General features: G+C 33.0%; 2 protein-coding genes across 2 annotated transcripts in view; both read left to right on the top strand.

The window, feature by feature from the left end:
- The first annotated feature begins 310 nt into the window (after window positions 1–310).
- Window positions 311–6,359, top strand: vimar (visceral mesodermal armadillo-repeats). Its single transcript, XM_088228674.1, has 7 exons — window positions 311–756; window positions 836–1,603; window positions 1,682–1,828; window positions 2,625–2,807; window positions 3,293–3,508; window positions 4,245–4,405; window positions 5,081–6,359. The coding sequence occupies exons 1-7, from the start codon at window positions 750–752 to the stop codon at window positions 5,549–5,551; spliced, it is 1,953 nt and encodes a 650-aa protein (XP_088084800.1). The 5' UTR covers window positions 311–749; the 3' UTR covers window positions 5,552–6,359.
- An 851-nt stretch (window positions 6,360–7,210) lies between these two features.
- LOC148280242 (uncharacterized) overlaps window positions 7,211–20,494 on the top strand; it is a 67,416-nt gene continuing 54,132 nt past the window's right edge. The window contains exons 1-5 of the mRNA XM_088228686.1: window positions 7,211–7,273; window positions 10,357–10,500; window positions 10,568–10,595; window positions 10,670–10,777; window positions 11,608–11,796. Of these exons, the coding sequence (XP_088084812.1) occupies window positions 7,211–7,273; window positions 10,357–10,500; window positions 10,568–10,595; window positions 10,670–10,777; window positions 11,608–11,796 (532 nt within the window). The remainder of the gene's footprint in view (window positions 7,274–10,356; window positions 10,501–10,567; window positions 10,596–10,669; window positions 10,778–11,607; window positions 11,797–20,494) is intronic.

Genomic DNA, 20,494 nt, shown 5'->3' with positions numbered 1-20,494 from the left:
CACAAAACATAAAATAATGTATCGGAAGGTTATATTATATTAATACGTAGTCAAATATTTTAAATGATCGCCGCGTTATTTTCCAACACAAATAAAGGTTGACTTTATGGTGAATTATAAAAATACATGCTTATTTTACGGGGAAATACGTTTTTTTATATTGAATATTTTAAACACGCATGTAAAGCTTATATTAAGCTCCTTACTGTACCTCAATAATTTTTTTTAACCACGAACCACACCGTTTAGTTAAATATTTTTTAAAAATTCGCGGGGACTCGTTTTCCCACGAAATAAGCAACAACTAATAGGTTTTATTTTAGGTAATTTATTGTTCGGCTTTTGTAATCAATCTTGAGCTCTTATTTTGCAAACAAAATGTCACTTTTAAATATTTTTGCAAGATACCTTGTCATTATTGACAACTTCACAATATTCGGGTGTGATGATCAGTGAGCGTTCGGAGTAAATGAACGCAATCCATTAAAAATTTTGGTTTCAAACGTCAATAAAATGTCAAATGTAGATGGTGGATAATAATTGTATAATTACCTATAATTTTTGTTTATTTTATTTGTCACCTTGTTATTCTAAAATAAGTGTTCAGCTGATGCTCCTAATGTAACATCTTTTTAACTGATTTTTTGACAGTTTTCTTGTTCGGTGCTATTATTCGCGAAATTTGTATTGAAATGAATGTCTTATTTGTACATTAAATATATATTTTCAGCCCCCCACAGAAAACTAAAATGGAAGGTTAGTCATAATCTCCTCATATAAATGTAATTAGATTATTCACCTGTATATCGTTCTATAATACACACCCTTTTTTCAGGAGAACAGGAACTTCTAGCTTCTGAAATGTCAGCTACGATATCCAATTTATCCAGTAATGAAAATATTGAAAAAATTAAAGATATTCTTAATAAAATCATTGTCGAAGGAAAAGATTTTAAATGTGATATTTTTGAAAGCCTAACCGTACTTCTCAATACGGACAATCATGAAATACAATGTTTAGTAATCCAATCAATCGCCGAACAGTCCATCTGCGAAGAAAAAAGACAGGTTTACTCCCAAGAAATAATTATTACAAAATTACTTGAGGTTTTGAAGACACCGATGAAGGAAAGCAATTTGAAATTGATTAAACAAACCTGTCGAGCTCTCGGTAATATTTGCTGCGATAATTTCGTTGGTCGAGATCTTATTTTAAACTTGGAAGGAACATCTCACATAGTTGATCTGTTACCTAAGACTATGAAACATAGCGAATTTCCAAAGTCTGAATATACTGCAGTGCGGCTGTGCGTCTGCAAATTGTTGTTAAACTTATTATTGGGAGGTTCTACGTATATAGAGGCTGCGCTAAATGCTAAAATATTGCACCATATGTACGAGATCTTGAAATTAGAATCTAAAGAACAGAATGAAGAATGTTTGAGCATGTCCCTTCTTGTTGTGAGTGTGATTTTGGATAACAAACCGTCTATAATTTTGGAAAAGGAGTTTAATATTTTAGTTGTCGATATATTAAAGGAGACTGAGAATATTGAAATATCTGAGATGTGCCTGGAACATTTGCATGCCCAAGCTGAACACGGTGAGCCATGTTTCATTTGAATTTGATTTCAACATATTTATTTATTTCATATTTAATGTTTACTATTTTACTTTGAAGATGATGTTAAGACTGTTCTGGCGAGAGCTGAAATTCCTCAACTCCTATGGAGCCTACTTCAGAAACATAGTTCTCTCGCTGTTAATGAAGAGAAGCGTGCTGTAATGAAGCTTGCTTGCGATCTCATTGTTTTGATCTTAACTGGAGGTAATTGACTTATTTTTTTTAATTTTCATTCAAATTTGAATAAAATAATAAAAGCATGTACAAAATGGATAAGAAGACAATGGTTTCTTTCTTTTATTAGTGTTTCATAATACTTCATTAATTTCATCTCCTTTGTATTATTAGCTTTAATTGTTACCAACATTATTTTGTGGGTTGTTATTCATATTTTAACTAACACCGTACGGTATGTCTCACATAGAGGCTGGGGAAAAGCCTAAATATCATAGTCAGTCAATTGGTGGAACACTGTTGGGAATTGAGGTTGTGCAGCATTGAAGCAGGGTGCTTAAGTGAAATACTTTTTAATTTTGATTACCCCGCTTTACTTTTTAGTTTTATTATCTTTAAATCATTTTTGTTCTTTTTTAAATTAAAAAAATAATCTGTTTTATGTTCTCTGTTTAATTTTCATACAAATGATGTTTTTACTTATTTTTTTCAAATTAATTTATACTTTGTACTAACACAATCGAGCTAGAATAAAAATATTAATATAATTATTTAAATATTACTATTGAGTTTAGCTTTTTAATCTTTTCCTTCTCAGTTATTCGAGTGTTCACGGTCAAACATTTAGCCTCGTGGCATGCCAAACTATCTCAGTGCTACCTGTCAGGTTTTAGGTAGCCTCAGAGAAAAACAAATATCAAAAATATTAAGTTATTTTAATGTTTATTTATAATATATATTTTTTAGTGAAAATATCTATCCATTGTTTGCAATCTAACATTTGCTATAAATAAGTATGAAAGATGTTTTATTTCTTATGTTCTAGATGATTCTATTCATTTGTTATATGGCAGCGGTTATGGAGATGTTTACTTGGCCATGGTAGAGTGGTTAGACTCTAAAGATACGGACCTAGTAACCACTGCAGTTTTAGCTTTAGGCAATTTCGCTAGAACCGATGTGCACTGTTTGCATATGATGGACTCAGGAGTATTCGACAAACTGCTAAGTAAGATTATTATGTTATTTATGGAAATATTACAATACTACTATAATTACTTTAAGAATAGTCCCCTGACGTTTCAGCAATCATCCAGTATATTATTTATTGAATTCCAATTCAGAAAAATTTAATTTGATATTTCATAATATCAAATAATTAAAAAATGTTTGTTTTAACACTTTATTGATTATTTCGATCTATTAAAATGATTCTGTGCAACAACTAGTCTGTTTTATTTGATATCGAAATTAATATATAAATATTTTTAATAAACTAGAGATGTAATTATGGGTACAGAAATATGTGTTACATATACAAATTGTCAAATATTTATATTTTCCCATGAAACGTCCATTTACGGAAATAAATTGACATTCATTTTGAGTGTCAATTCAATTTGAGATTCCACACATCTCTAAGAACTTTCAGGTGATTGTTCTTAGGAAAATTGTTCATTAGTAAGAATATTATAATCGATTTCTTTGTTTTAGCTATTCTGTCCTCTCACAAAAGCAACGAAGATGATATAAGATTACAACACGCTGTTTTAAGTACGCTCCGGAATCTTGTTGTGCCGCAGCAAAATAAACCTTTAGCTATACAGAAAGGGATTATGCCGGTGCTTACTGAAATGTTGCCTAAAGTTACTCAGTATCATGTTGTTTTTAAGCTTCTGGCTTCACTGAGAATGCTAGTTGACAAACAAGGTTTGTTTTATTACTTTTTTTATTTTATTAAATTTTTCTGAACCATTGGAAATAAATCAATAAAAAAAAAAACACACTAAAAAGTTGTAACATCTTACATCATATATAGTAAAGAGAAATAAAGAGTTTTTTTAAACAATTATTCTTAAAATATTATATGAAAATTCAAACCAAATATATGTTTAAAATAGAAATGTGTATAAAGTCACATCGAATAATAACAAAAATGCATAGAAATATTTAAAATACTGTGCTCCGGATCCTCTTTTTCCACATTTTTTTATGCATTTTTTATACATTTCTAAATTTGACATTGTGCAATAGTAAAATAATTATACCATTCGGTTTTGGAAAACCCTATTTTGCTTTTTTACTTACTAGGCGTAGAGAGGTGTGCGTAAGGGAATATATTTTTTTGAAATTATTTTATAATCATGTTGTATTTTTTAATTAAATTTTGCTACAATAATTAGTTTTTTTTTTCAATCCCTAAATGCCTTTTATGTAACAAAATCTATCCACCATTGTTGTTTTATTAGTTTACTTTTGTTTTACATGGTACTGCGCGGAACGTATCCCCCGTGTTAATAAAGGCTTTGTTGTAATAAATTATATTTAATTGCTGTATCCACTCATTAATTTTTCTTTTTTTTATGACGGCAGTATATACCATTTTTTGGTTATTTGAAAATAAGATATATTATTTTGTTGATATTTTCAAAATGATTGTTCACAGAACCTGTGGCTACCGAACTGGTACACTGTGGAATGCTAGAGCAGGTGACTCAGTGGGCGGGGCGATGGGAACACGCGGGAGTAACAGGAGAGGCTCAGCGTCTCCTAGCTTGGTGTGTTCGTCAACTTAACTCCACAAAAACTCTGTCTAAAGTTATACAGGTTAGTTTTTGTTGAGTTCAATCTATCTTAATAAAATCATCAGATGGTTAAATCTAGTACTTGTCTACAAAGATTTAGATGTACTTACAATATTGACTATCTTTTTTTACAAAAAGCTTTTTTACTAAATGGTACATAATGATTTTAAAAAAAAAATTTTAGACTATTTTCTTAATTCATAATTCTTGGATGTTAATCCTGTAAAACTGCTCATTCAGAATCTTAAATTTATAGATTTAGATGTAATTTGTTTATAATATCTGTACCTCAGAGGCAGACGGATGCAAATCCAGTATTTGATGAAATGACATTTCGATTTTCGTATCCAGTTTATGATCATGTCCATTGATTTTGAAGAAATGTAATCCTTGTAATGAAAGAACCAATGTATTAATATACTAAAATTACAAATTAATGCTATAAACTATTAGAAATTACTTAGAGAAAGTAGATTTTTTAGGCTTGTTTTAAACATTTGATGTTTGGATTTGCATCCGTCTGCCTCTGGGGTACAGATATGTAACAATGGGCTTATCAATAATGTAAACAAATTAATTTTGATAATTTGTAAATGACTAAACTTTTACTTTCTTTTATTTTTACTAGGAAAAACAACATAAAAAATATGTATAAAAATATATGATTTAAAGCTACCAAAAAATATTATCTTTTCAGGCTGATGGATGTATTAGTTGCCTTGTCAACATGCTTGTTGGGACACACGTGATAATGCAAAATGAAGCCATAATATCCCTTACAATTTTATGTGTGGCTTATTTCAATGAAGAAATTGAGGAAACTAAAAAAAAGGAAATGGCCAACTCAGTTGCTCAGAACTGCAATGATCCGAATGAAATAAAAACAACAGCCGATAAATTAACACAAGAACTTATTAAAGTTGATGTTGGCAAACAACTGAAAACATTAATAGAATCCAATTTGAATGTGCTTCAATTGGAGTTCTTGGAAAATATTTGTAAATTCATTGCAATATTGGCGAAGAATAAAGTTTTATGTTTACATTTAAATGAGCAACTTGTTGACAAAGCTTTGGAAAAATGTATATTGGAACGTCAAGATATGAAAGACACAATTAAAAAGTCATTTGAAGATATTACAAATGAAATAAAAAGTGTTATAGAATGAATTTCCCTTAACATAGATTATATGATCAAATCACATTATCTCTAGTGGTATTGCACCATTTTGTGTAGACATTTAGCAATCAATCTTTAATATCAACTTTATAATACATAATATTACTTTTATTATCTTAAATTTGCCTACTTTAGGGTAGAGAAAACATTTCCAACCTTTTTTAATAAATGCTTAACATATTAAACTGTGCTTTAGAAAGAGTACAAAATATTGATCTTAATAGAAAAGTAATATTAGTTTAATATGTAATTAAATTTTATCTTTCTTTATCAGATTCTTGAACATATTTATGAATGTATAATTATATTAAAATTCTTTGACCAATCACTAGAACATGGATATAGTAAAACTTCATAACCATTTTTAACTTCTAATAAAATACAAAATTAACTCAAATTTAAAAAAAATGTCTATTTGTATGTAACGAGTGAATGAATTTATATTAAAATTAACTTTTGTAAGCGTGTATGCAAATAGCAATAAATATTTTTATATAACGCACAAATTTAATATGTACCTTTTGCAATCCTTTAAGGAAAGCATTTTAATAATATTGCTTGTGCAACATTTATATTAAGGAAAAATATTGACACTTTTCTTGATTATGTGATAAAATTATTTATGTGAAACTTCTTTGTTTGACAAATCATTAAAATGTTAAGTGAAAGGATTGGTACAATTTAGATTAAATCAAACAGATAACTTATTAGTCTCTTATTTTCTAATTATCTTTTATCGAGTTATACCGTTCTTAATGAAATATGCAATAAAAGCTACAGAACTCATAAAAATAAAACATTATAATAGCTGTTTCCCTTTTTCCAATTTATCTCCTTTTTGTAAGTATTTTAGTATGCATTTATTTGTGTACAAAATGCATACATACGTGAGAAGGTGACAGAGATGTTTAATTATAGGTATTTTCAACATTGTGGATGTTCAAATGGATGTCAAAATATGAGAAACTTTTCGTAAGAATTCAGTCTACCTACCTACATTGTTTATTAAACATATTTTTTTAGAAATTTTTCCCTCCAAAATTTTTGGAATAAACACAATATTGTGGAATTATTTATACAAATGACAACATAAGAATGGTTTGGGGCAGCAGGTAAAAATCTATAAAGTATGTAAAAAAATAAAGTATATGAACATTTATTATTCCATATTTTAAAATGAAAATAAAGTAATATATTTTGCTACAACTTGAGTAATAACTGCGTGCTGCTAAATGATAAGTTTTTACATCACCGTGATTGTACAACAACGACAGATGTACGGAAAATGCGACATTGACTTCCTTTGATCTTGAAAAGGTTTTATAAATGCTTTATATTCCAGGTTTGAAAAAATATATATATACAGGGAGCGGAAAAATGATCTGACGGCTTTTTCGCTGTACTGTTTCGCTGTACTGTAGCTGTGAGCTAGTTGGTGCTGGGGGGTAGTGGGGATAGGTGCGTTTCAGAGCCCGCGCGTGAACATTTTTAGTTTTTAATAGCCATGGAACAGTAGTCGGCCGAGCACCGTATGTTTGTTGTCGAGGCGTTTTTCAAAAGTGGCGATTCCTGCGTTGCTGTTCAACGGCAGTTCCGTAAGCGTTTTGATGTGGGTCCAAGAGGAAGAGTCCGAACTCATAGCACAATTATGCATGAGTCATTCCAGAGCTACCGGTTCTACGGAAAAACGGAAGTCGACAGGCCATCCAAGGTCAGCCCAGACGCCAGAGAATATCGATCGAGTAAGAAAAACTGTAGAAGCCAGTCCTCGGCGGCCAGCCCGTAAACAAGCTGCTGCATTGCGCATGTCGGACCGCTTGGTAAGAAGAATATTGCGTTTCGATCTGCATTTCCACCCATAGAAAAGTGCTACTGTCCAGCAGTTAATGCCTAGTGACTATGCAGTTTGGAAATCATTTGCAGAACAAATGATTGATTTGATTACTGATGAAAAAAATTCACGATGAGCGACAAGGCACATAGAGAACTTTCGTTATTGGTCGGCCACTAATTCTGAAGAACAGTATAGTCCTAAGGTTACTGTGTGGTGGGGTGTAACGAAAAGTTGTGTTATTGAGCCATACTTCTTTGAAGAGGGTGTTCGAACCGTTACGGTTAATTTTTCAATGTTATCTGTTGATGTTGCAAAACTTCCTGATCCCTGAACTTCCGAGAAATCGTTTAGAGAGCTGGAGGATGGGGCAACTGCCTATACAGCCAATGCGGTGATGGACTTTTAAGAAGCAAAATTCGTGGTTGAGTCATTTCGCGTTTTGGATACATATATGGCCAGCTCGCTCCCCTGACCGCAGCAGTTGTGATTTTTTCTTGCGGGGGTTCCTTAATGTGAAAATGTTCACAAACAAACCCCGCACACTGGACGAACTGAAAAAAGCCATAAGCCAAGAAATCGCCTACCTGTCTCCTGCTATGTTAAAGAAGGAACCTATTTGACAGCTTCAGTGCAAGACTGGAAGAATGCTTGATCAAAGAAGGATATAATTTAAATTTTTGAGTTGTTTTTAACTTAAAACTGTCAGATCATTTTGTAGTTCGCTCCCTGTATAACTAGCCCATCTATCAAATTAAATACTTTTGTATTTTTCAAGTTGTGAAATTAAGTGTCAAAAAAAAATTATGCCGCTCTCATGTAATGCGTCGTTGTTCTACGATCACGAGGACATGTATATTTTTGAGGAAAATTATAATTTAATATTAACTATTTCAATAGGAGGGGCTAATGTAGAACATAAATTTAAAAATCATGAAATTAACCATCAATCTATCAAATCTATCGCATGTTGCACGTTGGCATTGGTTAGAGCACTAGATTTCGCCCTTTTTTAGTTTTTGGTCAAATTATTCAAAATGATTATAATAAAGTGTTAGACACCGAAAAGTACCTATGTAAAGGATGAGACAGATGTCGCTGAAAGCAGAGTATTAGATATTTTTACCCACAAAAAACGACTCATTGCCATAAAACCCATTACTAATATTATTCTTAGTTTGTTTTTAAACTTAATAAGAAGATTTTATCGGAAGTAAATAACGTAACTTAATCTTCCTTTCTTGTGATCTACAGTCCAGTGTAAAGCCCGTTTATACGGATCAAAGAACTGATTTATTTATTTTAAAAGAAACAAACAGTCGAAAAGGATATAGTAACATTTTAAAAAATACAGTTTAAAGACAGACCAGCAAAGTTTCTAAATAAGAATCGTACATATTATTAAATTGTGTTGCAACAAATGTGTATTTGTATGAGAGTAAGTGTAGATGTGTGTTTATGTGTATTAGTGTAGGAGTAAGTGTTCAGGTGTGTGTAAGTGTGAGCATCATTAAATAGTATGTGGGATCGTATCGCAGCCAGAAATAAGGAGCCTTAATTTATTTTAAAATAAATTAAGGGGCATGTTAAATATATCTATAAATAAATAAAAGCATTATAGTTAGAGCAAGAACGATAGAGGAAAGATATTATTAAAGAATTTATCTTGTAATACACGAATTATATACATTTAAAAACACGTCACAATTTTGATCAAAATTTTCACTCGGATTTGCGCGGGAATTATAATAAGCAGGTACACTATGAATAAAACGAAAAAGGGCACCCAGATTCTAACAAGAATATGTTTAATTTCTGACCCAAAAATGTCATTTTTTTCTAATTTAGCATTGTGCATGCATTTAAAAAATAACAAAATTAGCTACAAAAATTCTAATTCAGATTTCTGACAACTTTTTGTTTAGTTTTCCGATCCGACCGTCCAGTGTCCAAAATCTGCGGTTTCCTAATAAAGCGGTGCCGTTATCTAGCGACCGTGTATGCTATGACTCGGTGAACGTAACAAGACGGCCGTCGTAACGGTGACCAGAGATGTCAACTTTATTATTTTATAATTTGCTCAGTTTTTTCCACTTCTTCTTTTCTGGAGAGCAATCCCGTTATCTAGCGGCCGTGATCACCTACAACAGATTTTACTGACTTATTTTTATACTACTGAGACGTACCTATTGCGGCGGAGAATTGGAAATCCAGACAAACAAAACGTTATAAGATAACGTATTTTTCGGACCATAAGATGCATTTTTTTGCTTTGAAAATTCAACCAAAAATTGGGGTGCGTCTTATGGTACGATGCGTCTTATCGTCCGCAAAATACGGTAATTTAAAGTATAGGAAGTCATCGGAAGTCGAAACCTATCGTTTGTAAGAGAATGAGATGCTTAAAAATCGTGTTACACAGTTTGCATTTCAAGATTTAGTGCAGATTCCTAAATTTCCATGATTTTCTTGCAAAAGAGACGGGTACCTACGTCTCGAAACCGGTAGACATAAAAAGTCCGTAAGTGGTTATATACTAATATTTACTCACATTAGTTAAAATTTCGTCATTTCTGAGTGTCCAAATTACGTTTGCACTCATGCACCACGAGAAAAAAAATTCTAAACTATTCGTACCGCTATGACACACTCAACGCTCTCTAGGATTCCAGCGCTATCAAGTTTGTACAGACGTTTTAATGACGTCATTTATCGTTAAAGTGTCCACTTGTGATAAAATCTCGAGGGAATGTCTCGAGATCGGTCTCAGGGTGTTGTCCATTTGAGATCACTTGCGGTCTCGAGATTGGTATGGGAGACTCGACACTGACTTTAGTCTCGAGATCGAGACAATTCCGTGTTGACTAGAGAGTCAACACGCAGTCTGCGGTGTGACTTGATCGCACGTATATGTGTTTTTTTTAAAATGGATTGTGCGAAAACAGAAAATAATAAAAAATAAGTTTTGGGTGAGGAAATGGGTAAATCGTCAAATTGACTTTGGAGCTGGTTCAACTCTCGTAAATGAGTTGCAGTTGGAAGATGAACAGCAGTTTCAAAATTTTATTCGGATGTCTACAGTGGAGTTTGAACTGCTTTTAGATTTAGTAAAACATCATATTGTCAAGCACGATACAAAATTTTGTGATGCGATTCCTGTTCATGACAAATTAATTGGTCCCCCTTCGTTTTCTGGCTTCAGGTATGTTGAGTATGTGTATATTTATCTATATTGTTGAATTAATTTTGTTTTTCAAATATGCTTTACTCTTTCAGGGGATGCCTATAGTAGTTTGCAATACCTTTTCCGCATTCCACCTTGTGCAATTGGAAAAATAGTCATCGAAGTATGCCAAGCTATTTATGATAACTTAAAAAAAAAAAGTTAACGGTATCTGAAAACAAATATTGTTGAACAATTTATGAATTAATTTCTAAATAACTTTATTTTTATTATGAAACTACATAAGTACAAACCTGAATAATTACATTTAATTATTTGAATAAGGATTTAATGAATTATACAAATCTTGGGTTGCCTGCTGAGTCTGTTATTGTTGGGACTCTCCACTTGGTGGTGGAGAAAAGTTATTTTTAGCGACAGTTCGTGAAGTCGCTGGAGTGGAGCAGGATGAAGTATTTGTACTTGATGGGGAGGGCATTATACTTGACCAGTGGTTTATTTCGTCCATATCCGAAATATTTACTATCGCTTTACGAATCTCACTTTTCAATAGCCCTCTGTAATAATCCGATTTTAAAGTTTTTAATTCCAACGCTACGTATTCTCCAAAGCGATCAAATTCGTCTCTCGGCTTTTTCATAATTTTAATGGCTTCCTTCAGAATATTGTCATCATCTTGGGTTCGCGATTGTCTTTTGTTAGAGTTTTTTTTTTTACTTTCTTGTATTGGTGTTTGCTCATTCTGCAAACTTTTCGAGTTCTCCAGAGAATTATTCTGAAAAATTAAGAATGCAATTAATATCTATACTATGTCTTGTATGTTGCGGTAACAATAAACAGGCGGGACTGCCTGGACCAAAATTCATATATTGTAAATGTAACTAATGAAAAGAATTGGTACAAAAGCAAAAATATAACTATAGGAAATAATAATACGTAGGTAAAATAGTTCAAATGTATTTAAAAATATTTTTATTTCAGTGTCCTTCAAGTGCAGAAGATTTGAATAAATATGCAAAATTGTAATTCCCACATTGCACTGGCGCTTTTGATGGCAAACATATTACAATGGTTGCTCCACAGTATTGTGGAAGCCTTTACTTCAACTATAAGAATACACACAGCATTGTTTTGATGGGAGTCGCAGATGCTAATTATAAATTAATTTATATTGATGGTGTTTGCAATAATGGTAGAATTTCTGATGGAGGGGTGTTTAGTAAATTCAGAGTTTTCCGAAAACCAATCAATTTGGCACCTGATAAAGTAAAAGATGTTACTCTGGCAATATGTACTGTATATAATAACTTTTTAATTTCTACATCAAATAATTATTTGTGCCCTGGTTCAGTTGATTTGGAAAATCCTATTACTAACGAAATTGTAAATGGTGAATGGCGAAATTATGCGCCACTAGAAGGAACGTTATTTCTACTCGAAAGGGGATGGCAGCGAAATTATTCAATCTTTCAAAAAGATGTGAGAGAAGAATTAAGAGAATATTTCATAACAACTGCTGGGGAGGTTCGATGGCAATACCAATTCATAATTTGAATTGAAGGTGTGTAAATGCAATGTAATAAAATTAATTTACTGACCATGTTTGACGTAGTTCTTGTTGGTGTGAAGCAGGGTACGATGAACTGCAACGCAGAGAAAAACTTCCATTTACTATCATATCTGTCATCTGCACCACCACCACTCTTCAATTTTTTCATCTTCTGTAGTTCGTGTGAAACCTGAAAAGTTTTGAAAGCCCCGATTCGAATTATAATAAGTTCAATTTGATCATAAATATACAATATATAGAATATGTATACCTGATTACGTAAGTTGTGTATTTTCCTTTGTACCTCGTTAACATCGCATTTAAAATTTCTCGCAAATTCTTTATACGCACTCATTTTTTTGTCACGATTCCTGTACAACTTGTGGTTAACATTCCATAAAAATTCCCTTTCCTCATAAAGATTTATTAATTGAAAAATTTCCTTATCTGGCCATTGCCGTACGCTCATTTTATCAGATTAATTACATCAGTTTAAACACAAAAGAATGCAAAAAACGCAATGCGCTGTTTGAGAGTGCTCTCAGCTCTTCTGACGTTGACGGAAGACTGGAGACTAGATCTCGAGTGCAGGAATGAACATGTCCACTTGCGGCACGTGTAGTCTCGGCGACCAGTAACGACTTGTCTCCGAGAATGCTCTCAGGCCCATATACATTTGTGAGTCTGGTCTCGAGACTATTTTGTCTCAAGTGGACACTTACCCTTAGGCCCGTTTCACCCATGCAGCGCTTCCCATGCGATATAGCATAGCCGGTAAAATTGTATTTGTGTGTGTGAGAAGGAATGGGAGCTTTGGAACGATTCCTTTCCTAAAGTATCAAATCGAATATTCGAAAGTTGATTCGAAGTCACGAGATCAAGTTATATATATATATATATATCTATGTCATAATATTATGTAGCACGCAAAGAAGGTATATAAATGATGAACAGCGTATTTTTTGTGCTATTTTATTACGATTATTGAAATAGGTGGGTCAATGCCGATTTGACAGCCTGTTAAACTGATATTAAGGTAAAATTATTCAATAACAAATATATCCATATAAAATAATGAAAGTACTTCCTCCACACACTTAAAACCGTTTTAAAGGTGGTGGGTTTTCCTATCGGTTTCACTCATACAAATAAAATAATTTCACATATCGCTTTCTTAATAGAACTTAACTCACTTTAATTTATTAATTTCACAGCCCATTTCACCGGGAGTTTGGCAAATTATATGGAGGGCCTTTGTCGTATGGCACTCATCTTCCGGGTACTGTGGATTTTTACGACTCATGTGAAAAGATGACACATATTGTATGCGTTTGTAGGATTTACCCGGAAAATTACCGGGCCGAGGGGATTGGCGCTGCATGTGTGAAAAGGCCTTAGAAGACAACACCCCTCTCTTTTCAAATTTTATTTGCAGTCTAAAATAGTTTTGTACAAATTTTGTACGTACCTACCATAGTGTATTAAATATGCATATTAGTATGCTTTATTCTTCCAGTAGCTCAATCACAAATAACTATCGACGGGCTAATAAGCGACGTGATAACAATTTCCCGCCATGGTTGTTTATCGTATTTGCGATCACAGTGGAACATCCGTGAACACCTAATATTAAATGTCAAAATATTTACGTTTCGCGACGTATAATCCTGCTGCGCAATCACATATTTGAATATCACCGGTGTAAATATGGAAAATATTCCAAAACTGCTATTTTTATTTATTTATTTATTATTTATCCTACTATTTACTGCATTTAGCCGGCGGCGGCAGATGGCAAGCCAAATGTCAAGAAAAGCAGTCGCTATAGTAATTGTAATTTAATTTTCACTTTTTTGTATTAGATACTCCTTACTATTTAGGAAATGCAATATATTGTGTTAATTTTTATAGTAAACGCCGATTTGTCGTTAGTGAACTGTATTTATTTACGAGGAAAACAAAAAACAAACCGACACGAGCGTTGAATTAGAGATTACACACGCTTTGGCTTATGACCGCGATAACTTAAGTATGTTCATTATTGTTCATTGTGATCTCTCAAATGTTTAGCATGTTTTTAAGCACGTCGGTAGTTATTTGTGATTGAGCTACTGACTTGGATACTGCGTGTGCTACGATTTGTTGTACGTCTATGTAGCTCGATCAGCGGTGCTATTCTGAACCCCTCGCGCAGCCGTAGAAAACACTTTTATCTCGTGTATTTTGTATGTAAATACTTGAAATAAAAGTGTTCTCTACGGGGGCGAGAGCGTTTAAAATATCACCCCAGGGTTGGTATTCTGAACGGAATTACGCGCGAAGAGATCGCTCTGTTAAGCTAGGGTTTCCTAGGACAGCGGTGACCGTATTTTAACGGCCGTAGTGAACATTAATGCGGTTGACAGCCGTCGTAACGGCGACTAGAGAGTGGTTTCCTATAAAAATGGTGTTGATAACACCATTAAAAAATAAAACCACTCTCTAGTCACCACTACGACGGCTGTCCACCGCATCACCGTTCACTACGGCCGTTAAGATACGGGCACCGCTGTCCTAGGAAACCCTAGCTTAAAGCTAGCTTAAAGCTAGGGTTTCCTAGGACAGCGGTGCCCGTATCTTAACGGCCGTAGTGAACGGTGATGCGGTGGACAGCCGTCGTAGTGGTGACTAGAGAGTGGTTTTATTTTTTAATGGTGTTATCAACACCATTTTTATAGGAAACCACTCTCTAGTCGCCGTTACGACGGCTGTCAACCGCATTAATGTTCACTACGGCCGTTAAAATACGGTCACCGCTGTCCTAGGAAACCCTAGCTTTAGCGTGTATTTAGTACGTAAAAACGAGTTAGACATGCGTTTTCTACGCGCGCTTTTGCGTTTAGAACCACCTTAAGATTGATTTGAGAAGTGTTTTGAAAATAACATTTTCACAAAATGTAAAATATGTTAAAAGTACATATCCACACTACGTATAAAATATAGATCAGGTAGGTTAGTGAAGTAATATAGGTAGAGAAAGTTAATGTCAAACATTTTACGTAAAAAAAATATTGAATTCAATTTTATGGTTTCATGAAAACGTAACAAAATTCAACGGCTTTTGATATCCTCAACATAATACTATGAATAGAAGCGCTTTTGTATTTTATGGTCAGTTTTCACGACAAACATAACTTATAGTGTGCTATTTCTGTTTAAGTGTTATAACACATTTACCATGGAACAGCATATCTGTTGAACAAAATTCCTATGGACCTGCATTGGACATTGAGCGTAAAATCGATCATCTTGCCTTCATGCATGAAATGATCAAAATACGATGTACTGGAGTTTAAATGTAGTGATCTATTCCCTACTGGGTGTGGATATGGAAATGATAAAGATCATGAAAACTGCCGGTCATATAGAATAATAACAAACTATCACGCCGTCAGGGGTAGGCAGAGAGGATAGAACGTCACACCACTCTACATTTGCAAAGGTATCAACTGATATTGTTTGGTCTACTTTTATACATCTTCTCATGCACGCACGCAGAAAATAACCTCGTACCTAAATTAGTGTGTTTACGTTATTTAATGCATAGTCTACTTTTGTTTTGGCGTCTGGTAGAGATAATTATTTTGTAAATTCTCCAATCGTCAGACTACACCGGCTAGGACACGAGTTTGAAGAAATTGATATGTTTTGTTTTCCATTGTTAGTTTTTTGAGTTTATTACTTGAATGCTGTAAAAATCACTCCAATTTTATTTATTTTTTGCACCACAACAGGCCAATTACATTGGGGAATTACATCACAGAACACCCATGCTTGAGAAAAATCCCATTTAATTTTTTGTGTCTTCGCCGGAAATCGAACCCGGAACCTTCCGTGAATGAGTCAAGCGTCTTGACCACTACACCACGGAGGCCACCTTTTTTCTATTTAACTTACCTAGACTCAAATAATCGTACTTAATTTTTTTGCCTAAAACTGTTATAATTTTTAAAACACATTTAACTATGTACCTACCTAACTTCCTATACAGTATTTTATCTTTTATCATTATTCCCTTTCCGCACCTAATGGTGCATAGGGCACTGTATTGGTACACTAATCGCTGCGTATCTTGATCATTTTTGTTACATGAAGGTAAGATGATCAGTTTTACGCTTCAGGCACTAGTCCAGGGACCATGAAATATTCTAGTGTAAAAATACGCTATTTTAAAAATAAATATTTCATAACAACCATGGGCGGAAATAGAACCCGAGACCTCTTGCTTGGTAGGCAAACGCGCTGACCATTACATCACGAGGCCGACAATATTATCTTCATAAGCGATTTTTTTATTTCCACAGTAAATTTACTTAAATTGATTTAAATTTACCATATTTATACGCAATAAACTTTTTAATAATTAAAAAAGGAATGGCCCACGCCCAGACGCTGAAGTCTTTGTGGGCATTTTTTCCAATTTATGTTATACCCTTATTTTAATATGTATTTTTCTAAATTGTATTTTTGTAATTATATTTCTATGTAAATAATATATGTATGGAAAAATAAACAAATAAAAAATAATAATACTAAATAACGTTTTTAGTTTGGTAATAATTTATATTAAAAAATATTATTGAGAAAGTCGAAGTTTCATATCAGGTACCAGTCCAGTTTCCCGATTACAATGGGAAGTTAAAATTTATCCTCAATTTTATATGCAAAGTAAAATGAAGTTTTCTGTATGAAAATCAGATTATGCATACATTTTTTTCTTCTAAACATGTTCAATTATAGGTTACCGACGAAGATACTTTAAATGTTCTTGCAAATATTCTTATTTTCGTACATAAATAACGGTTTCTCTTTAAAGACAGTCAAAGACGGTCGAAGATTAACTTCCCATTGCAATAGGAGCCATGGTCATTATAAGGCTGTAGTTTAATAAAACGCACGCAGAATGAGGAAATCATACGATTTTGCCACATTGTACCGACAAGGGCAGGTATGGAGGTAATAAAATCGTAAATAAGATATTGTCCGAAATTGAATATTAAATTATCTTGTTACAAAAAAAATAAAATACAATTATTTAAAAAAGTCTGTCAATTAAAATATTTTAATAAATATTACTTCAATAAGTATTATCGAAGGTATAATTTTACGTAGAAATAAAGGAAAATGTCACAAAAAGGTATGTAATTTAAAATGCTTGTATTTCTTTTCAAAAACAAAAAACAGATGCCTAAGTTTAGTCAAAATTTGAAATGGCGTAATCAGTCGGTCTAAAATTAATTATATTTTAGTTACATAAAAGTGTACCTTTAAAAATTATTGTTTTTATCTAATTTACGTTTTTTTTTATTATTACTATTACGTCAAAAAAACGTTCGTTTGAAAATGGCAAAATCGTATGATTTCCTCAGACTACAGCCTTATAAAGTACAGTCGACACCACTATTGTCTATCCCCATCGCCTCTCGAGACTGGTGCTACACTGTCCCGACTCCTGACCTACCGTGAGAGGGGCCTGACCTGACATTTGTAATAATTATTAGATACTTCGTATTATTCCATTATATACAGTACGAAAATATTAAAATACTTAAATACGTTTTTATTGTGTACTGTAATGAGTTAGGCGTATAGTTTTAACCTATTGTACCTATTGTATAACTTACAAACGATAAAAAAAGTATTATTATGATAGGTCAAACTACGTCCACGTATTATTAGTGTAGTTCCGCTGTAGCCCATAGGCAACTCCCGAGTATCTCCAACTTTCTGTCGTCAACAATTTATTGTTGATCGTCTTGGCGACATTTCAAATACAAAATAGCCCGCGACGAACTCCCCGTAGTTATCTGACGGCGGACGCGCACACTTGTGCGTGAGAAGTGTGAAATGTTTGGCGCCAACAACTGAAAACCCATTTCAGTTCAGTGGTTGCGGAAACTTGCGCGATACACTTCGTTCCAAATTCAAACCGACTAATCCTGAAAGTTTCGTAACTATAATCGATGATAAGCATCTTAAAAAAGTTTTTTGCTCTGGGATACAAAAGCACATTAAACAGTTCTTTCCGGTTTCAGTGAACTAAATGCCAGACTTCTCCGGTGACTGAAATCTGAATTGTGAATTCAAAGTGGTGTTCGATTTTTTTTATTCTTCGTAAACACGTCGGGCGTCACGGTCGACACCGCGGCTGTTTGGGTTTAGCTAGTAGGAATATGAGTGTCAAAATGGAGACAATCGACGAGAAAAGACACCACATGATGAGCAGCCGTAGTATCAGTTTGAAGGGCTATGATAAAGAGAGGGTGAGCTACATTTTTCTATTGTTACCATGCCCAGAGAATTGCTGCGACCAGGTAGATACCGTTTACTCAATACTTCTGTATGTTGTTCATCTCGCTTCCATCAATAAAGTATTCATGTATTGTTTAACAATTATCTGTCACGTTACACCCATTGGCCTGCTAGTATGAAGCGTACACTAACTGCATTGTCGATCACCAGAAAAAGATGAACATGTATAATTGTTTCAGTGTATTCGTAAAATGTGTAGCAATGCTGAAAATTTCCCGTATTTCTAAATGAAATTTTTTCAACACAGAAGTTTAAATAAATATTTTCATAACTTTGTTGGTAACAACTATTTGTAAAGTTTTAACTATGTTTCGCCATAGAATGCATGTATTATTGTGTAGAAGTAGAACAAAACTTGCGCTTTGCTTTTTTATACCGGGTACAGGAAATACATATTAACGATTTTTATGTGTAAAACGCTTTCTGTAATTGAATAGTTGGTATATATGTATATTGTTACAAGCAGACTTATAGCTGTATTAACTGGTGCGATGTAAATTACAAATTAAGGGGTACAAACGAGGGAAAAACACCTATCCATCGTTTATCCTTATCATACTTTCACTATATAATTTGAGTATGTTATTTATTCGCGAGCGTGTAAAAAAAAGTAGGCTCGTAAGATAAATTAAAATATATTACACACTAACACTAGGTATGTATATATTATATATTTCGTGTAGTTTTTTCAATTTTACTGAAGTAAAAATTTAAACACGATTTAAAGCTTATAATATGTTCCTTATTGTTTGTTATTTCTACTAATACATTATAAACGTATTGCTCGCAAATAGAATCATAATATGAAATTTCGACTTCCTTAATTTTATATTTTTTAAATAATTTATTATCTCAGTAATGTATTTCCAAACTAAAAACGTTATTTAGTATTTTCATTAAATTTACCGTAGAAATAAAAAATCAGTCTTTATAATTATAGATATATTATAATTAATATTGTCAGCCTCGTAGTGTAATGGTCAGCCTACTATGCAAGATGTCTCGAGTTTGATTTCCGACATGGTTGATGTGAAATATTTATTTCAAAAAAGTGTTTTTACTCTTGAATGTTTCGTGGTCCCTTGACTGGTACCTGAAGCGTAAGACTGTTCATATTACCTTCATGTTACAAAAAATATCAAGATACGCTGCGATTGGTGTACCAATGCAGTGTCCTATGCACCATTAGGTGCGTAAAGAGAATGATGATGATAACATAAAAAAAAGACCGATTACAGATTCCTCAGTTACAAACTATTACTAGTTCTAAAGTAAGCTAAATAAAATTTATATGATTTTTAGTAATTTTCGGATATTGTCCTATGGATACTCAGTCTCTCCTTTAGTAAATCATCAAAAGTATCTTTCTGCACTTAATGGTGCATAGGGCACTGCATTGGTACACCAATCGCAGCGTATCTTGATGATTATGGTTACATGAAAGTATGAAAGATGATCAGTCACACGCTCCGGGTGCAAGTCTAGTGACTAAAATATTCTATTGTAAATCCACATTTTAAAATTTCGTACATCTTAAGTACACAAGTAATAAAATTATTACTTTTTTGTACTAATGTGTTTATTTAATATTGTAACTTAAACATATTTCATTTGATGTACAACGTTTTAAGGATGTCCAAATGTTTATAGACAGGCTGGATTTCACTCCCTGGGAAGTTATTACGATCTTAAACCTCACCTATATCAATAAAAGTTTCAGCTCTTTTACTACACAAAAGTCAACAGATAGAAGAGTTGAATAAATGTGGATGTTTAAATATAGGCAGAATGTTACACAGTGTGTAGAGTGACCACTTAAACAATTAAATGATGGGTCATAAGCCCAGTAAATGGCAAGACTTCCATATTCCCTTCTCAAAAATATTTTTCTTCCTTTCTGTTGCAATAAATTTAGAATTTCGTTTGATTTATTTACCCCTCGGTCTCCACAATGTTTACCAGAGTGATTTACACCACGTAAAAGTCGACATAAATAATTTTATTTTCTTGTGCCTTC

Source organism: Micrasema longulum, unplaced genomic scaffold (genome assembly GCF_059751315.1).
Source record: "Micrasema longulum isolate JH-2025_06_02 unplaced genomic scaffold, ASM5975131v1 h1tg000602l, whole genome shotgun sequence".
Classification (NCBI taxonomy): Eukaryota; Metazoa; Arthropoda; class Insecta; order Trichoptera; family Brachycentridae; genus Micrasema; species Micrasema longulum.
This window is presented reverse-complemented; position numbering and strand designations above follow the sequence as displayed.